At 35.1% G+C, this 24,284-nt stretch overlaps 1 protein-coding gene across 3 annotated transcripts in view; it reads left to right on the forward strand.

The window, feature by feature from the left end:
* PIBF1 (progesterone immunomodulatory binding factor 1) overlaps nucleotides 1-24,284 on the forward strand; it is a 199,672-nt gene that overhangs the window by 54,052 nt on the left and 121,336 nt on the right. For all 3 annotated transcript variants that reach the window (XM_047720116.1, XM_047720117.1, XM_047720115.1), the window contains exon 10: nucleotides 6,981-7,079. In XM_047720116.1, coding sequence (XP_047576072.1) covers nucleotides 6,981-7,079 — 99 coding nt within the window. The remainder of the gene's footprint in view (nucleotides 1-6,980; nucleotides 7,080-24,284) is intronic.

A 24,284-nucleotide genomic window follows, 5' to 3' on the forward strand; every position in this document is an offset into this window, starting at 1 on the left:
ATTTGCCCTTGTAATCATACCAGCAGTTTGTGAAGTTAGGAGGTTGAAAGGAAGGGGAAGAGAGTGGAAGAGATAAAAGACTTTAGAAAAGGCAGAGATCAGCAAAGAAAGAACTTGGGTATTTGGGTACATCAAAAATACTCTAGTTGGGGTTATAACATGTATGTATGCTTTTTTTTTTTAAGATTTATTGATTTATTTATTTGACAGAGATCACAAGTCGACAGAGCGGCAGGCAGAGAGAAGGGGGAGGGGGAGGCAAAGAGAAGGGGGAGGGGGAGGAAGGCTTCCCGATGAGCAGAGAGCCCTGTGCGGGGCTCGATCCCAGGACCCTGGGATCACGACCTGAGCCGAAGGCAGAGGCTTTAACCCACTGAGCCACCAAGGCGCCCCTGTATGTATGCTTTTGCTCAATTTATGAGTTACGTTTCTTGTCTACTTCTGTACTTTTATTTGCTTTAAAATCCAGATTGGAGCTATGGGAAAGAATGAGTGAAATTCACTCTGTTGGTGAGATTTGTTATATAAATAACTTCTTGCTTAGTAGGTATTTTGTGACTGAACTTACAGACTCTCTTACACATTTGGAAGAAGAGCATTATTCCCTGAACAGGAAGTATATTATGAAAGAGATTAAAAGACTAAATTTAAATTCTGCCTCTGCCACTAAATTAGCTGAGTGAATATCTCACTTAATATCCCTGAAGTTTGATTTCCTCTTCTAGAAAATGAGCTAATACTATTGCACGAGGTGTCTGTAAGGTCTAAATGAGATCGTGTATGTGAAAAATAGATTATAAATTATTAAGCTATATATAAATGGTAGTCTTTTGATACCTTTTACCTTTATGCAGTATTTTAAAAATTACAATATAGACATCAAGGATCAGAATGTCATTTGTGTCAGTCTAAATTTCTACATAAAATACTGACTTACTTGTTTCTGATATCTTTCCTGACCACCCTATTTAAAATTGTGAAATTGCCATGCTTGCTGCCCAGTAGCCCCTTCGTTGCTTTATTCTTCTCCAGAGCACTTAGTACCTGCTAACATACTTTGGGTTCTTTTGTATTGGAATGTAATCTCCATGTAAGGAGAAATTTCATCTGTTTTTCAGTGCTGGATTCCCAGGTACCAGTACCTGGTACATAGTAAGTGCTCAATAAATATTTGTCGAATGAGAGAATTAGTTGGAACTGCTTTTGAGAAATCAGGTAACTCTTGGTTTAGGTGAAAACCTATACAAAGATTTATAATGAGATGGGTTTAATGAAGTTGTCACTCAGTTAACCATCCATCAGATTCACCCAGTTTCAAACTGAAGGTTGCTGGAGGGGACGTGGGTAGAGGGATAGAATAACTGGGTGATGGACAGTAAGAAGGGCATGTGATATAATGAGCAGTGCATATTATATAAGACTGATGAATAACAGACCTGTACCTCTTAAACCAATAATACATTATATGTTAAGTGAATTAAATTAAAAAACAAAGTAAAAAAAAGGATTTACCTTATTTCATTCTAATATATTACATTGTGTTTTATCAGCTACCTTTTAAACCTCAACACATGAATGATTTTAAATAAGTTTTTGCATTTTAATGCTTAAACTTTTTTTTTTTTTTTTTGACAGAGGGAGAGAGATCACAAGTAGGCAGAGAGGCAGGCAAAGAGAGAGGGGGAAACAGGCTCCCTGCTGAGCAGAGAGCCCGATGTGGGGCTCGATCCCAGGACTCTCAGATCATGACCTGAGCCGAAGGCAGAGGCTTTAACCCACTGAGCCACCCAGGCGCCCCATTGCTTAAACTTTTCATAACTTGTTTTAAACCATGGTTTGGTTAGATACCTACTCTGGGATAAAGTTTTCACACTATAAAATGAAAAAATATCTGCCTGAGCCCCAACTAAAATAAAATGATAGGAAAATATAGTATGTTTAGGCAACAGTAATCTCAAAAAATCCTCTGAAAATGCATAGCTTCTCCCAAGAAATTGTGTTACATAAAATTTCCACTTTGCCTTTTTTGCTACGTCGTATTCATTCATTTTCAACAACTATGTTAATTACAGGAACAATTACTGGTCATTTGATTATAAGCAGTAGATATTCCACTTACAGCCCTTCTTGTCTAGGGCCATTTTAAGAACGAAGGCATCACGTGTGGAAATGAGCAGTTTTATGTGTTGTCCAGGAAAATAATGTAGAGGTAGATGATTAATTCAAGCACTTTTCTTATAAATAAGCTTGTCATATAAACAGCCTGTTTCAGTCTCTTTTTGTTCCAACTGGAAAGGATGTATTCACTTTTATTAACCAAAAATATTTTTATATGGAGGAAGAAGGAAGATGGGTTGGTTAGTTTTATGTCTGTTGAACTCTTCTGACAACCATGGTTTTTCACTTTTTATTCTTGGTAAATTTCAAGTTTTGAGTTGTTAGTGGTGTTTGTCCCAGCTAAGCATGCCATTGGCGTTTGCAAACTCTGATTTGTTCCTGTTCGAATTTCAGAGGTTCTCAAGGTTTTCTCATTCTTCCAACATTTTTCTTGCCACTTTTCAGGTATAAATTTAGATTTGGCATCCTGGTGCCATGAAATTTATCTTCTAGTTGTAGGAAGATATATTCCATGTACAGAAATCTGTTGTTAGGTTTGTACTACGGTTTCAGGTTTTGGTTGTAAGATACTTCTGGCTAAACTTTATATACATGAAATCATCTCTGCACAGATATACTAGTTTGCATATGAAACACATCTATTTTATTATAATAAAATCCTTTTACCTAGAGAAATAAAACTTTTTAAGTTTCTTGTTTGAATGTTATAATTTAAATGATGTTGTCTCCCAGTTGTTTGTCCCTTGAAGTCCTGGTTTATGCCTGTTTCTCTAGCATGATTATTAATAACACCCTCTTTCACTCATAAAAATGCCTCAAGTTGAAAAATACGTTATTTGGATACGAGTTATAATATATACTAGGTCACTTTACTTTTGCACTTTCCGTAGGATTGATCAGATTCTTTTCCCTTTTCTGCCATCTTTCCTCTCTACCTCCCATGCACAAATACAGGATGGATAGGAGCGATAAGTACGTGTATATGGGGGATGAAGTTTGTAGGAAGCAACATGAAAGAATCATGAAAAATGGTTTTGAAATCAAATGCTAGCTTTTGAAAGATCTATTTGAGAGAGAGAAAGAGAGTGAAAGAGCATGAGCAGGGTGAGGAGCAGAGGGTGAGGGACAAGCAGACTCAGTGCAGAGCCCAGCACAGGACTCGACCTCATGACCCCTGAGATCATGACCTGAACCAAAAATCAGGAGTCGGGCGCTTAATTGACTGAGCCACCCAGGCACCCCTCAAATGTTAAGTTTTTTTTTAAAGCATTTTAAAGGTTGAAATATTTTAATTTTATATTTAAAACATTTGTTATAATGCTGACCAGTTGGCCAACTCCCAGCATCTCTCTTTATTATTGTAATTACATTTGATTATATAGTCAATTTGGACTTTTAAAACATTAGCTTCATTAGCTTCTACATGCTGTGGATAGTCTATCAATTTTTTGAGTTTGTTCTTTTGAAGAACGTTAGAATTCCTGCTCTTCCATAATTGTATGTTGTTACATTTTCTAATGCATTTAACATTTAAAATGGATAATTTATTAGTTATATGGCAGTTAGGGTTTTATCTGTAGCCAGAATATAATCCATCTGGTGTTCTAGTAAACCAGTCTAATTAGGTCTGAAGTAGCATGGACTATAAAAACAATTGTATATATAATATAATCACAGTTCTTTCAAGACTTATTTTTGATTTAACATTTGTGCTATGAAATTGAAGAAGGATAATTGGAAGGCACACAGGCAGGGATGAGGGGCTGACGCCCTAAGAGGAAACAACCCTTAAAAGGATTTTATACGGCCCTGGAAGGAGCCTTCCACCCTTTCCCATATGACAAAAACCTAATAGGAGGACAGGTGCGGGGAGGGTTAATCAGATTAAAGCAGCCCACCAGCAAGCCCCTAGACTTAGAAAACTCCAGTGGCAACACCTTCGGGTCCCCTCCCTCCTGGGCAGCTTTGTACTACCACTTTGCTATCACTCAATAAACCTTGCTTTTGCTGCCCACCATTCTACCTCTTCATTCTTCAAAGCGGCATGACCTAGAACCACGGGCACCGAGGGAGGAAAAAAGTCCTGCAACAAGTTTTCAAGGAGAAACAGTGCCCTTAAGAAAGGCAGCATAGTTTGGCGAGGAGCCTGGACTCCAGAACCAGAAAATTTGGACACCAGAGCTTATTTACTTCTGACCTTAGATAAATACTTTACTTCTCTGTGTTTCAGTCTTCTCCTTTGTAAAAAGGAAATAATGATGCAACCTATTTTGTGGGGTTGTGAAGATTAAATGAATTATTATATGCAAAATGCCTAAAATAGTTCCTAGCACGTGGCAAGCACTTTATATGTTTGTTATTAGTATTATTGTCAGTGAAATACATTCAGTTCATATCCGATTTAATTTGAAACCTTAAAGGTCAATTGATAATATTAAAGAAAGTATCTATATCTTTCTGTTAAAAGGAATTGTATGGCTTCTTGTATGCAGGTTGTAGGTGGTATGGTAACTGATAAGGAAATTAGGTTCACACAGAAATCCTACCAGCAGACATCTGTGGGAGGACCTGTTGATAGAAACCTCAACTTCTAGCACTTTCTCTGATTCATTTTAGTTTTCTTTTTTTGACTTACCTTTACTTATTTGTCCTTCAAGATCCAACTGACATATCTTCCCTTCATTCACTCATCTTTCTTCCTCCAGTTAAAAAATAATCAACTCCTCTTCTTTGTGGCCTTAAAATTTTGTTATGCTTTAATATAGCACTAATTATAGTTAACTGGATGATATAGATTGTGGCATCTTGAATCCATTATAACCTTCTAATCATACCTCCACTCAAGCCCTATTATTAGTTTATTCTGGGTTTCATTTCATTCTCTGTGACTTACTTTTATTTCTAATGCCCATTATTGCCAGAAAGGAAATATAGTTAGGGACTGAAGCTTCTCTGCCTACTAAGGAAGCATTGATTAATAGTACTATAATTGCAATCTACTTGGAATTTTACTATTGAAATAACTCAGAGAATAATGAAGCTATCTTTGAGAAATGAAAATTACAACCATTTTGTGATGATTTACTGACTAAAATATATAGATCATCTAGGAATGAAAAATATATAAATATTTAATATGCTTAAAGAATTTAATTCTATGTATAAAACTAAATTTTCATGTTTCAGTTTGATAGAATAGTTTTGGAAGGTCATTGCAATCAGGATAATGTCAGAAAATAATGACATGACATTTTGTGATATCTATTTTAAAATGCACTTCCATTTGAATAATAGTATACAAAAGCTGTCTTCTTTTTAATAAGTTATCTGTACTACAGTTTTTTTAAACTATTTTATTTCTGCCTCATAAACCATTTGACTGATGAATCTCCATTGGTTGATATGTTTCCAATTTTAATTTTGTTGTTAGCATCACAGTGTAAAAGATGACATTTCATAGTGACACAGCAAGTAAGCATTCCTATCCAATAGTTATTACATGAATTTATTCAAATGATGTGGGTTTTCATGACTTTCTACTGACATTCTCCATGAATAATAAACACAAAATCCTAATACCCAATCCAGTTCTTAATGGGGGATGTGGTGATATGATGTAAAAAACTATTTGCTTTGCAGTAAAGACATCATTGGGCTCAAATTATGGCTTTAACATGGGGTGTGACTTTGAAGTAGGTACTTGAGCTCTTGAACTCCAGTTTACTCCACTCTGAAACAGGTTAGAAAATAAAACATAAGGAATTTGTAGAAATTGGGTACGCACAATCATTTATGTCACACTCTACATTTATTTACAACTATGTTAGAGAAGAGCATTTTTTAAAAATTAAGTGGCTCTCTGAAAGAAGCTTCCTGTTGATCTTTTTCTTGATCCAGACTTCTGCTTTGATTAAAAAAACAAAGGAGATTTGATCTTTAAAGGCTCATATCTTGCTGTGGCACTCTTGTTACCTTCTGCCTTTTGGACATTATCCTTAACTGTCACTAAATTTATCTTTCTCTCAGTTTCAGTTCCTGCTGTCATCAGTATTGTAAGTGGATGACTTAACCTAATGCTCTGACTTCATGCTTTCTTGACCCCTACATGAATATTGACCTTTATTTCATCTCTCCTTCACTTAGCTACTTTACTGGTCACACCCTGGATCTTGGGATCAACTAAAATGATGTCACTGAAAGTACTGTTCTGCCTCCACATCACCATCCTTTAACAGCAATCTCTAGTCTTCCATCTTGCTTGTACACTACTTACATCTATCTGTTTGTCATCTTATCAGGACTCCATGTCCTTTGCCCCTTCTACTTTGTCCTAACCTGTCAGCTCTCTTGAGTTCTTGAGTTCTCTTCTTTTCCATTCCTCTATAAGTGAGATCCCAAGGGCCATCACTTCAATTTACTCATATCCCAAACTTTGTTCCCATTTTGACACTTGTGATCTCTATATTATACTTTTCATTTAAAATGTTTTAGAGAACATTTATTAACTTCTCAAGAGCTCGGTTTCTTCCGGATATTTTGTAGTCATACTACTTCACTAGATTATGGTAAGGTTTAAACAAGTTACTGTATATATAAACTATTGAGCCTACCTTCACCCCATGTAGAGATAAGTTATGGAGAAAGATAATGTGACATATAGAGATAGACCATGTTTGCACCTGCATTACTGTCCTGCTACAGAAAAACACCAAGGCAGGCAAATTCATATAATATGCACCTTGGGTCACCACCCTCCAGTGGGTCCTTAAGAGTGTCAGATAATTCTAAGCAAACACATTTATGAAACTTTAAAAGATAGATATTTTGTTTTTGGAACAAATGAGTATATGTTTAAATTTTAGAAATCTCCGAGAAGCCAGGGACAATGCTGTGGCGGAAAAGGACCGAGCAGTGATGGCTGAAAAGGATGCTTTAGAAAAACACGATCAGCTCTTAGACAGGTAAGCATTCTAAAAATCTGGAAATGTTAAAAACTCTCTTTTGATTTTTCGTTGCTATAACTTTTTCTTCTAAGGAAAAATATTTTTAATAGAAGTATAATATTTAATTCCATTGAACCATAGTTATGCACATTGTTTTTGTAATATGTAATTATTGCATATACTAAAATAAGATATAGCCAGTACAGTCACCCTACAGAGTTTCCTTATATGCCTTTTATCCATCTCAACCACTGTTCCTCAAAAGGTAAACACTGTCTCATTTCTGTCACCATAGCTTAGTTTTGCTCATATTGGATTGAAAATGAATGGAATTGTACAGTATGTACTTTTTTGTGTCTAGCTTCTTTCATTCAACATTATATTTTCATCCATTTTGTTGTTATATCAGTAGCTCATTCCTTAGTGTTGCTGGGTATGAATATATCACAGTTTGTTTTATTTTACTCACCTATCAGTGGACATTTAGGTTGTTTCCATTAGGTTGTTTCCATTTTGTAGCTATCATGAATGAAGCTACTATGAACTTTTTTATAACGTCTTTTTTTTTTTTTTTTTTTTTTTTTTACTTATCTTTGGTAAATTTTCTCTAGGAGTTGAATTGCTAATCATAAAGTAGAAGGAGTTTTACTTTAAAAAGAAACTACTGAACTTGAGTCCAAAGTGTTAATACCATTATATGTCCCCAGATCATTTCTTAAAAATCTGTATGCTCTGGCTCATGTGTATTGGAGAAAGGGAAAGAGAGAAAATGATTTGTCTTTAATTTATCAATAGAAAAGTGTATTTATTTTTAGTAGTCTAGCTAATAGGAATATCACTGATGAGTATTAAGGTAAATACTGTTGAACACCCTAGATTTTCAGTGGTTTGACTACATACAGAGTAAACAGAATCATTACCCTTTTTTTTTTCAACTTTTATTTTGAAAATAATTTCAGAGAGAAAAGTTGCTAAACTAGTTCATCAAGTTTCCATATACCTTTCACATACTGATAAACTTTGAAAATAACTCAGTGAAGCTTTTAATTATTAAATGAAGACTTACAGATTCATTTGTGATTTAAGCAATATCTGACACTAAAAATTGAGGTAAGTCTTCATATAATTAACCTATTACTGAAATCTTCTAGAAGTGGCTCAAATTGTTATACTTCTGAATTCACATCAACTTTATAAACTTGGCACATTAATAAAAATAATATTAGAGGGCGCCTGGGTGGCTCAGTGGGTTAAGCCGCTGCCTTCGGCTCAGGTCATGATCTCAGGGTCCTGGGATCGAGTCCCGCGTCGGGCTCTCTGCTCAGCGGGGAGCCTGCTTCCCTCTCTCTCTCTCTGCCTGCCTCTCTGTCTACGTGTGATCTCTCTCTGTCAAATAAACAAATAAAATCTTTAAAAAATAATAATAATAATAATAATAATATTAGAGGAGTCTCTTCTGTAATGTGAACGTATATCTAAATCCAAACATTTTAATGTAAAATACATTTATAAATCAGCTGTTTTTATTGGAGTGCTGTTATAACCTACCACAAGATCTTTTATTATGTATAACCTTTGCATTTATGAAACTATATGGTATACACAAAAGATTTATTTGGCTTTTTGTTGATGTTGTTTTTTAATGTGACGTTTTTAGGAATGGTCTAGAATAACACTGATGGACAAACTAACAAACTTCAAAAGAAAGTGCAAGTTTTTAGCTAGTAAAACAGAACTGTTATATTCGGGCAGAATTTTATAACTTACTAGCATTTCATTTTTGTGAATTTGGAGAAAAGAGAATAGTAAATATGACCTTAAAATTGGCTGTTTTATATTTTTCTCACCTCTCTTTTGTTCTAAACTCTGGTTTTCTAAAATCCTTCTTACCTTACTTGTCCATATACTAGCAACCGGTATTTATCCTAAAGGCCATGGGATGCTTTAGTCCTTAAAGGGATCTTTTGAATTATTGAGAATTCAATCATTTAAAGTTTGTAAAGCATGTAGAACAGTGTCTTGCATATAACTAGTAATATAGGAATGTTTGTTTTTATTATTATAAAATAATTGTTCAATTAGCTCTGAAATCTTGCTATTTAAAAGTTGATCTTTTAAAATCATTTTCCACTAGAATTTTGAATAAACTGGAACAGCTCATTTTTCCCATTAAGGTTTAATTGATAACAGTATTATATTTTATTTCAGGTGTACAACATAGTGACTCAGTATTTATACACATTACAAAAGGATCACTACAATAAGTCTAGTTACCATCTGTCACCATGCAAAGTTTTTAAAATGTTATTGACTGTATTCCTTATGTTGTACATTACATCTCCATATATTATTTATTTTATAACTAGAAGACTGTACCTCTTAATCCCCTTCAACTATTTCTTCCATCCCTCTATCTGCTCTCTCCTCTGGCAACCATCAGTGTATTTGAGTCTGTTTCTGCTTTTTGTTTGTTTGTTTGTTTTGCTTCTTAGATTCCACATGTAAATGAAATCATAAGGTATTTGTCTTTCTCTGATTTATTTCACTTACCATAATATGCTCAAAGTCTACCCATGTTGTTGTAAATAACAAGATTCCATTCTTTATGAGAACTAATATTCTTGGGGGGGGATGTACACACATACCTACATACATTTACACACATACATACACAACACATCTTCTTTATCCATTCATCTATCTGTGGACACTTGGGTTGCTTTGATACTTTGGCTGTTGTAAATGATGCTGTGATTAGCATAGGAGTGCTTGTATCTTTTCAAATTAGTGTTTTTGTTTTCTATGAATAACAGAATTATAGTTATCTATAGCTGTAGAATTGCTGGATCATATGGTCATTCTATTTTTAACTTTTTAAAGGAACCTCCAAATTATTTTCCATAGTTGCTATATCAATTTACATTTGCACCAAAAGTGCACAAGAGTTCCTTTTCTCAAGTGCTCCACATCACTCATCATCAGGGAAATACAAATCAAAACCACAGTGAGATACGACCTCACACCAGTCAGAATGACTAAAATTAACAATTCAGGAAACGACAGATGCTGGCGAGAATGTGGAGAAAGGGGAACCCTCCTCATTGTTGGTGGGAATGCAAGCTGGTGCAGCCACTCTGGAAAACAGCATGGGGGTTCCTCAAAAAATTGAAAATAGAGCTACCCTACAACCCAGCATTCGCAGTACTGGGTATTTACCCTAAAGATAAAAATGTAGTAATCCAAAGGGGCACATGCATCCAAATGTTTATAGCAGCAATGTCCACAAGAGCCAAACTATGGAAAGAACCTAGATGTCCATCAACAGATGAATGGATAAAGAAGAGGTGGTATATCTATACCACGGAATACTATGCAGCCATCAAAAGAAATGAAATCTTGCCATTTGCAATGATGAGGATGGAACTAGAGGGTATTATGCTGAGCGAAATAAGTCAATCAGAGAAAGACAATTATTATATGATCTCCCTGATATGAGGAATTTGAGAGGTAAAGTGGGGAGTTTCACAGGTAGGGAAGCAAAAAATGAAATAAGATGGGATTGGGAGGGAGACAAACCATAAGAGACTCTTAATCTCACAAAACAAACAGGGTTGCTGGGGGGAGGGGTGTATGGAGAGGGTGGTTGGGTTATATGGACATTGGGGAGGGTATGTGCTGTGGTGAGTGCTGTGAAGTGTGTAAGCCTGACGATTCACAGACCTGTACCCTGGGGCAAATAACACATTATATGTTAATTTTAAAAATAATAATTTGGAAAATTAAAAAAAAAAAGAGGTGCTCGCTTCGGCAGCACATATACTAAAAAAAAAAAAGAGTTCTCTTTTCTCTATATCCTCACCAACATTTGATATTTCTTGTCTTTTCAGTAATAGCCATCCTGACAGCTGTTAGGTGATACCTCTTTGTGGTTTTGATTTGTGTTTCCCTGATGATTAGTGATGTTGAACATTTTTTCTTGTGCCTTTTGGCAATCTGTATGTCTTTGGAAAAATGTCTATTCCGGTCCTCTGCCCATTCTGTAATCAGAGTGTTTCCTTAATACTGAGTTGTGTGAGTTCTTTTTCTATATAGATACTAACCTCTATTTGTATATATCATCTGCAAATATCTGCTCCTATTCTGTATGTTGTGTTTTTGTTTTGTTGATAATTTTCTTTGCTGTATAAAAACTTTTTAGTTTGATGGAGTCCCATTTGTTTATTTTTGCTGCTGTTTTCTTTGTCTGAGGGGACAAATCCAAAATAATAGTGCTAAGATCAATGTCAAAGAACTTACTGCCTGTGTTTTTTTCTAGGAGTTATGGTTTCAGGTCTTTAATCTGTTTTTGAGTTTTTGTTTATGGTATAAGAAGGTAGTTCAGTTTGGGTGGCTTTCCAGTTTTCCCCAATACCATTTACTAAGAGATTCTTTTTTTCCCATTATATATCCTTGCTTCCTTTGTCATAGATTAATTGACCATTTAAGTATGGGTGTATTTCTGTGCTGTCTAGTCTGTTCCATTGACATATGTCTGCTTTTGTGCCAGTACAATACTATTTGATTACTTTAGATTTATGGTATAGTTTGAAATATGGTTGTGATAATTGAACTTTATTCTTATTTCTCAAGATTGCTTTGGGTATTCAGGGCCTTTCATGGTTCCATACAAATTCTAGTATTATTTGTTCAAGTTCTATGAAAACTGCCCTTGATATTTTGATAGGGATTGCATTAAATTTGTAGATTGCTTTAAGTTGGATATTTTACCAACATTAATTCTTCCAATTCTTCAATGTTGTATATCTTTCCACTTAAGTTGTTTTTAGTTTCTTTCATCAATGTGTTACAATTTTCAGAGTACAGGTCTTTAACCCCTTGGTTAAATTTATTCCTAGATATCTTACTCTTTTTGATGGAATTTTAGATAGAATAGTTTTCTTAATTTCTCCTTCTGATAGTTTGTTATTAGTGTACAGAAATGTAACAAATTCATGTATATTAATTTTGTATCCTCCAGGTTTACTGAATTCATTTGTTAGTTCTAATAGTTTGGTGGAGTCTTTAGGGTTTTCTATATATAGAATCTCATCATCTGCAAATAATGACAGTTTTATTTCTTCCTTTCCAGTAAGGATGCCTTTTTTTTTTCCCCCCCCTCGGTCTAACTGCTGTAGCTAAGGACTTCTAGTACATGTTGAATAAAAGTGGTGAGAGTGGGCATCCTTGTCTTATTCTTGATCTTAGAGAAAATGCTTTTAGCTTTTCACCATTGAGTATATTAGATGTGGGTTTGTCATCCATGGTCTTTATTATATTGAAGTACGTTACCTCTATACTCATTCTCTTGAGGGTTTTTATCATAAGTGGATGTTGAATTTTGTTGAATGGTTTTTCTCTATCAAGATGATCATATGATTTTTATTCTTCATTATGCTGATGTGGTATATCATGTTGGATGATTTGTGGATGTTAACCATCTTTGTATCCCTAAAATAAATCCTTATTCATGGTGTATGATCCTTTTAATGCCTTGCTGAATTTGGTTTGCTAACATTTTTTGAGGATTTTTTGCATCTGTGTTCATCAGGGATATTGAGTCGTAATTTTCTTCTGTGGTGTCTTTGTCTGGTTTTGGTATCAGGTTAATGCTGACCTCATAAAATGAGTTTGGGAACATCCTTCCTCTTCAATTTCCTGGAATAATTTGAGAAAGATAAGTATTAACTGTTCTAAATGTTTGGTAGAATTTACCTAAGGAGCCGTCTGGCCCTGGTCTTCTGTTAGGAGTTTCTTTTATTACTAATTTAGTTTCATTTCTAGTAAACCAGTCTATTTAGTTTTCTATTTCTTCATGATTTAATCTTGGAAATTGTGTGTTTTTATGAATTTATTCATTTCTTCTAGGTTGTCCAATTTGTTAGTGTATGCTTGTTCATAGTTGTCTCCTGTGATCCTTTGTATTTCTGTGGTGTTGGTTGTAATTATTTTTTATTTTATTTATTTGGACCCTCTCTCTATTTCTGGATGAGTCTATCTAAAGGTTTATCTGTTTTGTTTATCTTTTAAAAGAAACTGCTCTTAATTTCATTGATCTTTTTCTTTTTGAGAGGTGTGGGAGAGGTCTCTGTTTCATTTATTTTCACTCTGATCTTTATTATTTACTTCCTTCTTAATGTTTGGGCTTTGTTCTTACTTTTCTAGTTCATTTAAGTCCTGGTTTTTTGTTGTTGTTTTTGTTTTTTGTTTTTGTTTTGTTTTGTTTTATTTCCATTTGCCACCCTGTGTCTTTTGATTGGAGAAGTAGGTCTATTTACATTTAAAGCAGTTGTTAGTAGGTTTTGTTCATTGTTTTCTGCTTGGTTTTGTAGTTCGTCTCCATTTGTTTCTTCTTTTCTTGCTCTTTTTCCTTTATGGTGTGATGCCTTCATTTGGTGTCATGTTTATATTCCTTTCACTTTATTTTTCTTGTATCTATTATAAGGTTTTGGTTTGTGGTTACCATCTCTCTCTCTACATATATTTTTAACAGTCTATTTTAAGTCAATGGCTGCCTAAGTTCAAATGCATTCTAAAAGCACATTTTTACTCTGCCCCTTACCATGTTTTATATTTTGATGTCATATTTTACATCTTTTTATTTTGTATATTCTTCAACTAATTATTATAGTTATACTTGATTTTACTTCTTCTTAATCTTCATACTAGCTTTATAACTCATTAATTTACTATCTTTATAATTACCTTTATTAGTGAGAATTTTTTCTTTCATATATTTCCCTATTTCTAGTTATGACCTTTCCTACTTAAAGAAGTCTGAATCTTCAACATTTCTTATAAGGCTGGTTAAGTGGTGGGGAACTCCTTTAGTTTTGCTTGTCTAGAAAACTCTTATCTCTCCTTCAATTCTGAATGATAACCTTACTGGGTGGAGTGTTCTTCATTCTGAGTTTTTTCCTTCCAACACTTTGAATATATCATGCCCCTCTCTTCTGACCTTGAAGTTTCTGCTGAGAAATCAGCTGATAGTCTTATGGAGTTTCCCTTGTATGTGACTAGCTGTTTTTCTCTTGCTGCTTTTAAGATTATCTCCTTATCTAATATTTGGCATTTTAATTATAATGTGTCTTGGTGTAGCTCTCCTTGGGTTCATCTTGTTTTGGACTGTCTGTGCTTCGTGGACTTTAGTATTTGTTTCCTTCCTCAGGTTGGAAAAATATTCAGATATTATTTCTTCAAATTAGCTTTCTGCACCTTTCTCTCTTTTCTCTTTCTGGGATTCCTATAATGCAAATGTTAGTACATTTGATTTTGTCCCAGAGGTCCCTTTAACAATTCCCATTTTTAAGAATTCTTTTTTTTTTTTTTCTTTTCTGATGGGGTGATTTGTACCACTAGTCTATTTTTCTGTATCATCTAATCTCCCGTTGATTCCCTTTTGTATTTTTTCATTGGAAAACTAGGTCCATTTACATGTAAACCAGTTGTTAGTAGGTAGGCATTTATTGCCATTTTGTTCATTGTTTTCTGGTTGTTTTTATATATACCAGCTCTGGTTGCTATATTCTTATGTTTTTTCTTTGTTAAAGTTCATCCATTCTTCTCCCAGGTTTGGTGATCATCCCTATGACCATCCCTTTGAGCTCTTTATCAGGTAGATTATTTATCTCTGTTTCTTTAAGGTCTTTTTCTGGGTTTTTATCTTGTTTTTTTCATTTGGAATTATGTTTTTTCTGTCCCCTCATTTTGCCTGATTTTTGTGTTTGTTTCTGTGTATTAGGCAAATTGGCTACCTCTCCTTGTCTTCAGCAGTGACTTTGTATAGATTCCCCTGGGACCCAGAACTGCAGTCCCGCCTGCTCACCAGGCCAGGTGCTCATGGGGTTTCCCATATGTAAGCTGTGTGCACCCATCCGTTGTGGCACAGTAGCAGCTGGAAAAAAAATCCCCCTACAAAGGATTATAATGTTGCTGAATGAAGTCAGAAAAGTAGGATTTTTGATGTCCCTGCAATTTAATTCTTAGTTAATTAATCTATAAGTTCAGTATAATTCATGGCAAAAATTTCCAAAAAAATTATTAGTGAAACTTGACAAAATGACTAAGATTCTTCTTGAGAGTTGTTGTGGCTATTCTTGTACCTGCCTATCCTTGTACCTTCATTTTTTCCATGTGAATTTTTATAGTTATATTTTTCACATTATACCTTTCATCATCCCAAGTTCATTTTGGGTATGGTATAGATAGAAAACTAATTTATTTTTCATGAAGATGTCAGTTTCCTTAAGTTAAACTATACATTTAATGGGATCCAAGTAGAAATATCAGCAAGTTTGTTTGGGTTTTGTTTTTAAGTCTAACTTCCTCTTGTGTTGGTTGGTGTTAGAAAGTACAGGCTTTTGGGATCTCAATAAGGGGAAATGAGCTAGGGATGCATTTAGATTAAGTGCTTTACAGTAATTTCTGGTTATAGTAAAATTATTGCCAGCCATTTCTTACTAGTGGTGACTTCAGGACTATTCTTTTTTTTTTTTTTTAAGATTTTATTTATTTATTTGACAGAGATCACAAGTAGACAGAGACAGGCAGAGAGAGAGGAGGAAGCAGGCTCCCTGCTGAGCAGAGAGCCTGACATGGGGCTTGATTCCAGGACCCTGGGTTCATGACCCAAGCCAAAGGCAGAGGCTGTAATTTTTTTTTCTTTCCAGCTTTATTGAAATATAATTGACAAATAAAACTATAAAATATTGAAAGTATGTAAACTGATGGTTTGTTATAGGTATACATTGTGGAAAGATCAAGTTAACACATTTCTTACCTCACATGTTACCGTTTTTTTTCCTCTCAGTGAGAAATTTTAAATTTTACTCTCTCAGCAAATTTCAGTTGCACAATAAAGCATTAGCAACTATAGTCACGACATTATACATTAGATCCTCAAACTTTTTTCATCTTCCAGCAAAAATTTTTTAACCAGACATATTAAATCTATGGTTTATATGGAAAAATTAAATAAATGAGTTTCTGAATCAGAAACTTAACAAATTTTAAGATTAAGATATTAAGATTAAGAGTTTCTTGTGGTTTGTCTCCCTCTCTGGTTTCATCTTGTTTTATTTTTCCCTTTCTTCCTATATGAGCCTCTGTTTTGTCTCTTAAATTCCAGATATGAATAAGATCATATGATAATTATCTTTCTCTGATTGACTTACTTCACTTAACAATATACCCTCTAGTTCCATCCACATCGTGGCAAATGGCAAGATTTCAATTTTTTGATGCCTGAGTAGTATTCCATTGTCTATATCCATTCATGTGTCAGTGGACATCTGGGCTCTTTCCATAGTTTGTCTATTATGGACATTGCTGCTATAAACATCGGAGTGCATTATATTTGTATCCTTTGCATAAATACCTAGAAATACAATTGCTGGGTCATAGGGTAGCTCTGTTTTCAATCTTAAGGAACCGCCATCCTGTTTTATAGAGTGGTTGTACCAGCTTGCATTCCCACCAACAATGTAACAGGGTTCCCCTTTCTCTGCATTCTCACCAACATCTGTTGTTTCCTGACATTCAGAGTAACTACTGAAAGATATGAATTTAGTGCTATTGTATTTCCTATAAAGTCACTGTTTCTGCATATTGTCTCTGTTCCTTTCTGGTGTGTGTTACTTTTAGGCTCTCTTTTTCCTTAGAGGACCCTTTAATATTTTTTGTAGGGCTGGTTTAGCGATCACAAATTCTTTTAGTTTCTGTTTGTCCTGGCAGCTTTTTATCTCTCCTGTTTTGAATGACATCCTTGCTGGTTAAAGTATTCTTGGCTGCATATTTTTCTCATTTAGCACCCTGAATATATCATGCCTCTCTCTTCTGGCCTGCCAGGTCTCGGTGGCTATGTCTTCTGCTAGTCTAATGTTTCTACCCTTGTAGGTTAAGGACATCTTGTCCCCAGGCTGCTTTCAAGATTTTCTATTTGTCTCAGATTTACAAGTTTCACTGTAATATATCAAGGCGTTGACCTATTTTTAGGGATTTTGAGGTGCGTTCTTTGCACCTCTTGGACTTGAATGCCTGAGTTCTCCACTGTAATTTGCTCCGATATACCTTCTGCCTCTCTCACTCTCTCTCTCCTCTTCTTCTGGGATCCCAATTATTCTAATATTGTTTTGCCTTGTGGTATCACTTGTCTCTTGAATTTTACCCTCCTGATCGAATAGTTATTTATCTCTCTTTTTGTCAGCTTCTTTAATCTCCATCATTTTGTCTTCTCTACCACTAATTCTCTCTTCTGCCTCATTTATCCTAGCAGTTAGAACCTCCTGTTTTGATTGCTTCTCATTAAAGCCCTTTTTATTCCAACCTGATTAGATTTTAGTTCTTTATTTTTCTAGAAAGGAATTCTCTATGTCTTCTATGGTTTTTTCAAGCCTAGCTAGTATCTTTATAATCTTACTTATTATTCATTCCGACATCTTACTTATGGCCATACTGATTAGATTCATGGCAGTCAGTACTGCCTATTGTTCTCTTTCATGAGGTGAGTTTTTCCTGTCTTGTCATTCTGTCCAAAGAAGGATAGGTGAACAAAAGAACAAAATACTAAAATGACAACAATGACCCCTGAGAAATATACCCTAAACAAATCAGAAGAGACCCCAAAACCAGAAAAAAGAAAAAAAAAAAAAAAGAATATTATCAGACAGGTGAACAGAATAGAGCAATATGTGTGTATTTTGGTTTGTTTGTTAGAAAACTAGATCCCAGACATAAAAAAGAAAAACTTATTTATGTACAAAAATAAAATTTAGTACAATGAGAGGATAGAATATAACTGCAAAAATGAAAATTAAAAGACAAAAAAAAGAAAAGCAAAGAAGGAATATAAACAGACAGGTGAGCAGAACAGAGCAATACACTATGTCCCGGTCTGTTTCCTAGAAGAAACTGCATCCCAAAATTGTAAAGAAAGAAAAACATATATATACAAAATAAAATTAAATACATTGAAAGGATAGAATGTAACTGTAAAGATGAAAATTAAAAAAGACTTTGGGAAAAAAAAGAAAAGAGAGAATATGGTCAGAAAGGTGAAGAGAATAGAGCAGTACAATATATCGTGGGTGTATTTTATTCTGTTTGTTAGAGAAAACTGCATCCCAAAATTGTAATGAAAGAAAAACTTAGGTAAATATAGAAATAAATACAAAGAAAAGATAGAATGTAATTGTAAAAATGAAAATTTAAAGAGACTTTTAAGAAAGAGTTGATAAAATAAGAAATTGGTTGAAAAAGGAAAGAGAAAAACATTAAATTTGAAAGATTAAAGAATCATGTGAAGAAAAAAAAAAAAAAGCATGAATTCTGTATACTATTTTCCCCTGGCACTGGAATTTCACAGTTCTGTGTGGTCAGTAAACTTGGTCTTAGCTGGATCTTGTTGCTGATCTTCTGGGGGAGGGTAATGTTGTGCTGATTCTCAGGTGTCTTTTCCCCAGGTAGAATTGCACTGCCCTTACTAGGGGTCCAGATTACTTAGGGCTAAGTAATCTGCTCTGGATTGCTCTATGTGACTCTCAGCCCCTGAAGGCTTTCCACACCACTGTCAAGGATGAGAATGAAAATGGCAGCCTCCCAATCTCCAGCCCCAGAGCTGAAAGCTCACACCTCCCAACTCCTCAGTACACTCTCAGGGAAAGTCAGTCAGTCTCTCTAGTCTCTCTGGTCCACCATCTGTGCTCAAGCCTTTGAGTATCCGTAATCGAGCATTTCTGTGTCTTCCATGCAATTCAATTTCAAGTTTCAAACCCTGACGACTCCTGCAACATGCACCCGTGTTATTCCTCCCAGGGTTGGGACAGGGGTCTTGCCATGGCTCTGCCATTTGCTGGGCTCTAGCTCAGAGAGTGGTCACCTAATCATGCCATAGTTCATGGTTTATGGCAACACCAAACTGGCTCGCTGATTGCAACTGGCTTCTCCGTTCCAGCTTCTGGGAGCTCTGCCATACTCAGGCACCCTGGGCCTTCATGAAACCAGGGATCTTGAGACTACACTGTCCCACCTAGGATTCTACCCCACTTTGCCACCGAGCAACTTTCAGGCTGGGAAGTCCCTCCCCAGAGCAGACATCTAAAAGTTCTGATTTTTGCTCTGCTGCTATTTCACTTTCCTGTAGCCAGCTGATGGAGGTTCCCTCCCCCAAAGGTTTATCTCCCCACATATCGCCTCAGATTTACTCCACTCCTCCTACCTTGCAGAAAAGTAGTCACTTTTCTACTTACAGAGTTTTAGCTATTCTTTTCTTAGATTTCTGGTTGAGTTTGCAAGTGTTCAGAATGATATGATAGCTGTCTCACTGAATTCCTAGGACCAGATAAAACTAAGGTCTCTTACTCTGCCATCTTGGACTCCTCCAACTTATTCTTTATAGCAGAGGTAACAATTACAAAAGCTGAAAACACCCCAACTGTCCCTTGGCCATGTAGGCAGTGGTGAAATAAGTTGTAGTATGTAGAATACCATATGTAGCTATACAAAGGAATGATGAGGAAAAATCTTCAAGATATGTTATTGGGGGAAGAAGGCAAAGTGCAGAACCATATATATAGATGACAGCACCAACATATATATATACACCCAGTCTTTTCACCCAGGCTATTTATCATATACACACACACATATATATGTATATATATGTATATATATGTATGTATACGTGTGTGTGTGTGTGTGTATATGTATACATATATATATATATATGCCCATATACATATATATGCACACACACATATATACCTCTACACACATTGATCTATAAATAAAAGGTAATCATTTGTATTTAAATTAAGAACAAAACAATACGATTCATGTTTATATATATTAGCCTATGTATATATAAACACTTATTACTTGTGTCAGTTGTTTGGTGCACAGATGTTAGATATAGATTTTTTACAGTGTATTCTTTTGTACTTCTAAATACTCAAGTTATGAATATGTTCCTTAATTTTTAATGTTTTCAATGAAATAAAAACAAAGAATGAGTTTTGTTACTAACTTGGGTAAAAATAAAAATTCCTTATAAAACAAATTTGGTATATAAAACAGAAGAATTACAAGTAAATTGTATTACAGAATGAGGTCCCAGTAAATCTTTTCAGGCAGAATTAATGAGCTGAATGAAAATTAATGAATAAATATAAGATCATGTACAAGAAAACATGTGCTTTTAATATGGACTTCCAATTGAAACATGCTAATAACTTGAAAGATTTCAATATGGAGATACTATCCTAAACTAAGAGAAGTTATACACACATAGCTCCTTTTATTGTACTTTACTTTATTGCACTTCACAAATATTGTGTTGTTTTCCAAACTGGAGGTTTGTGGCAGCCCCACATCAAGCATTTCTATCAGCACCATCTTTTCAACAGCATTTGTTCACTTGTGTCTCTGTGTCACAATTTGGTAACTCTTGCAGTATTTCAAACTTTTTCATTATTCTTGTATTTGTCATGGTATCTGTGATCAGTGGTCTTTGATGTTACTATTATAATTATTTTGGGGCACCCTGAACAGCACCCATATAGGACAGCAAACTTAACTGATAAATGTCACTTGTGTTCTGACTCCTCTAACCAGCCAGTCCCTCGTCTCTTGCCCTTGGGCTTCCCTAATTCCCTAAGATACAACAATCCTGGAATTAGGCTAGTTGATAACCTGTAATGGCCTCCAAGTGTTCAAGTGAAAGGAAGAGAGTCATATGGTTTCTCAATTTAAATCAAAAGCTAGAGGGGCGCCTGGATGGCTCAGTGGGTTAAAGCCTCTGTCTTCGGCTTGGGTCATGGTCCCAGGGTCCTGGGATCAAGCCCCGCATCAGGCTCTCTACGCGGCAGGGAACCTGCTTCCCCCTCTCTCTGCCTGCCTCTCTGCCTACTTGTGATCTCCATCTGACAAATAAATAAATAAAATCTTTTAAATAAATAAATAAATCAAAAGCTAGAAATGAGTAAGCTTAGTGAGGAAGGGATATCTAAGGCTGAGATAGGTTGAAAGTTGGCCTTTTACACTGAACAGCCAAATTGTGGAAACTAAGGAAAAGTTCTTGAAAGAAATAAAAATGCTCCTCCAGTGAACACGCAAATGGTAAGAAAGCAAATAGCCTTATTGCTTTTATGGGGAGAGTTTGAGTGGTCTATATAGAAGATCAAACCAGCCATAACATTTTCCTTAAGCTGAAGCCTGATCCACAACAAGGCCCTAACTCTCGTCAATTCTCCAAAGGCTGGAAGAGGTGAGGAACCTGCAAAAGAAAGGTTTGAAGCTCGTAGAGGTTGGTTTATGAGATATAAAGAAAGAAGCTGTCTCTATGACATGAAAGTGCAAGATGAAGCATTAAGTGCTGATGTAGAAGCTACAGCAAGTTCTCCAGAAGATCTGGATAAGATCATTAATGAAGGTGGTTACACTATGCAACAGGTTTTTTATGTAGATGATATAGCCTCTATTGCAAGAAGGTGCCATCTGGGACTTTAATAGCTAGAGAAGAGAAGTCAATGTCTGCCTTCAAAAGTTTCAAAGGATAGGCTCTTGTTAGGAGCTCATGCAGCTGTGATTTTAAATTGAAGCCAGTGCTCATTTACCATCCCAAAAATCCTAACACCCTAAAGAATTAAGCTAAATCTACTCTGTGCTCTATAAATGGAACAACACAGCTGGATTATAACACACCTATTTACAGCATGGTTTACTGGTATTTTAACCCACTCTACAGACCTACTGCTCAGAAAAAAATGATTGCTTTCAAAATATTATTGTTCACTGACAGTGCACCTGGCCACCCAAGACCTTTGATGGAGACGCACAATGAGATTGATGCTGTTTTTATGCCTGCTAACACAAGATCCATTCTGCAGCCCATGGATCAAGGAGTCATTTTGACTTGCAAATCTTCTGATTTAAGAAATACATTTTGTAAAGCTTATAGCTGCTATAAATAGTGGTTCTTCTGATGGGTCTGGGTAAAGTAAATGGAAAACCTGGAAAGAATTCAGCATCCTAGATGCCATTAGGGACATTTATCATTCATGGGAAGAGGTCAAAATATCACCATTCGCAGGAGTTTGGAAAAAGTTGAGTATCTCTCATGGAAAACTTAGAGATGTTCAAGGAAGTCATTTCAGTGGTGAAATACCAAGAGAACAAGAAATAAAACCAGAGCCAAGACATGTGACTGAATTGCTGCCATCTCATGGTAAAATTTTCCAGATGAGAAGTTTTTGTGGCTCATCAAAGAAGGGGCTTCTTCAGAAGGACTCTGCTCCTGCTGAAGATACTGTGAAGATTGTAAACAAAAAGATTTTAGAATTTTTCATCAACTTGATAAAGCAGTGGTGGGGTTTGGGAGGATTGACTCCCGATTTTGAAAAGTTCTACTGTGGTGAAATGGTATCAAACAGTATCACATACTACAGAGAATCATTCATGAAAGACAATCAATGCAGCAGACTTGTCTTATTGTAAGAGATTGCCATAGCCACCCCAGGTTTCAGCAACCACCAGCCTGCTCAGTCAGCAGCTATCAACTTTGAGGAAAGACCTTCCACCAGCAAAAAATTACTACTCAGTGAAAGTCCAGATGATGGTTAGCATTTTTTTAGCAATAAATTATTTTCTAATTAAGGTACGCACATTGTGGTTTTTTCGTCATAATGCTATTGAACCCTTTGTAGGCTACAGTATAGTATAAAATTTGACGTGCACTGGGAAATCAAAAATTTCACTTGGCTTGCTTTATTCTGATACATTATTGCAGCAGTCTGGAATTGAACTCACAATGTCTCCAAGGTATGCCTGTATCTAGAATGTGGTCTGTGATTACCTTATCTATAAAATCATGCTGGGCACTGGGCACCCAAGCTTTAAACCCAAGGGCTTAAGAAGAAAATGACCAGAATGGTGGAAAATTTTTAAAAGTCCTTTTAGTGCTATAATTGTTTACAAGTATTTGAAAGTTTCTCATATGAATGATCTGATTTTCTTACTTGGGAAGACCTAATGTAGTGGAACTGGGACATCTGGATAAATGTTACAAAAAGGAGTAAAATTAAACTTTCTAATAGGACTTTTCAGAATACCTTAGCATCTAATAATGTTCTCCATCAGAAGTAGTTAAGCATTAAAAGAAAGTGTTTACGTATCAGCTGGCCAAGTATTCAGTAGTAATATGCCCATAAGTATTGAAACGTCAAATGGGTAGCTTGATGAGTCTGAAGTCTGTTTGGCTTCTGAAATTATCTGTGACAGCCCCTCAGAAGAGTTAATACATTGGTTTTGTTACCTTACAAAAGGAATGGTGAACCCAAGGTATTTTTGAGAGTTATATTAATATCTCTGCTGTTCTTGTTTTTTTTTTTTTTTTTCCAAAATAAAAACCTAGTGTTTAGGACTATTATTTGAAAAAGGACTATATATATATATTATATTCACTAAAAATCTTTTGAGTGCAAATTGCCTAGGAATATTTGAACTCATATATTATGAGAGTATCATATTTATTTTTTGTATAAAATGAAACCCAAGGAGAAAGTCCTTTATTTTTCAGAGGCTAAGTTTTTAATATTCAAATACGTGATTCTGACTTCCTTTGTATCAAAAATTAGAATAAATGTGTTTCAGTCCTTACATGGATTGTGATTTCCCTGAGTCATGCTTAATCAACTAAAGCTTCAGACATGCCTATACACAGTTTTCTAGTCAGGTGTAATTATATCAACTTCATTTATGTTAAAAGTTTTTCTTTGTGAAATTCCTTCTTTAATGGTTAAATGTCCTATGTTATTATAAAGAAAATGTATGGAAGTAGTATGCCACTTTCAAACACGAATGAAAAAAAGGTTTTTACTCAAGGACTTTAATTTTTCTACAAAAAAAATTATTTTTCTCAGGCATATATAAGACCTTTGTGTCTAGCAATTCAAGTTCACCAGTTTAATAATAAATAACAAATGTCCATCTTTCATATACATAAACAATTATTATCTCATGTTCTGTTGCTTTTGAATCTGCACGTACTTTGGGGATTCTTTCTACCAAAATGAAATTTTATTTTTTTATTTTTTATTTTTTTTTTAAAGATTTTATTTATCTATTTGACAGAGAGAGATCACAAGTAGACAGAGAGGCAGAGAGAGAGAGAGAGAGAGGGAAGCAGGCTCCCTG

The sequence above is a fragment of the Lutra lutra genome, chromosome 3 (genome assembly GCF_902655055.1).
Source record: "Lutra lutra chromosome 3, mLutLut1.2, whole genome shotgun sequence".
Lineage (NCBI taxonomy): Eukaryota > Metazoa > Chordata > Mammalia > Carnivora > Mustelidae > Lutra > Lutra lutra.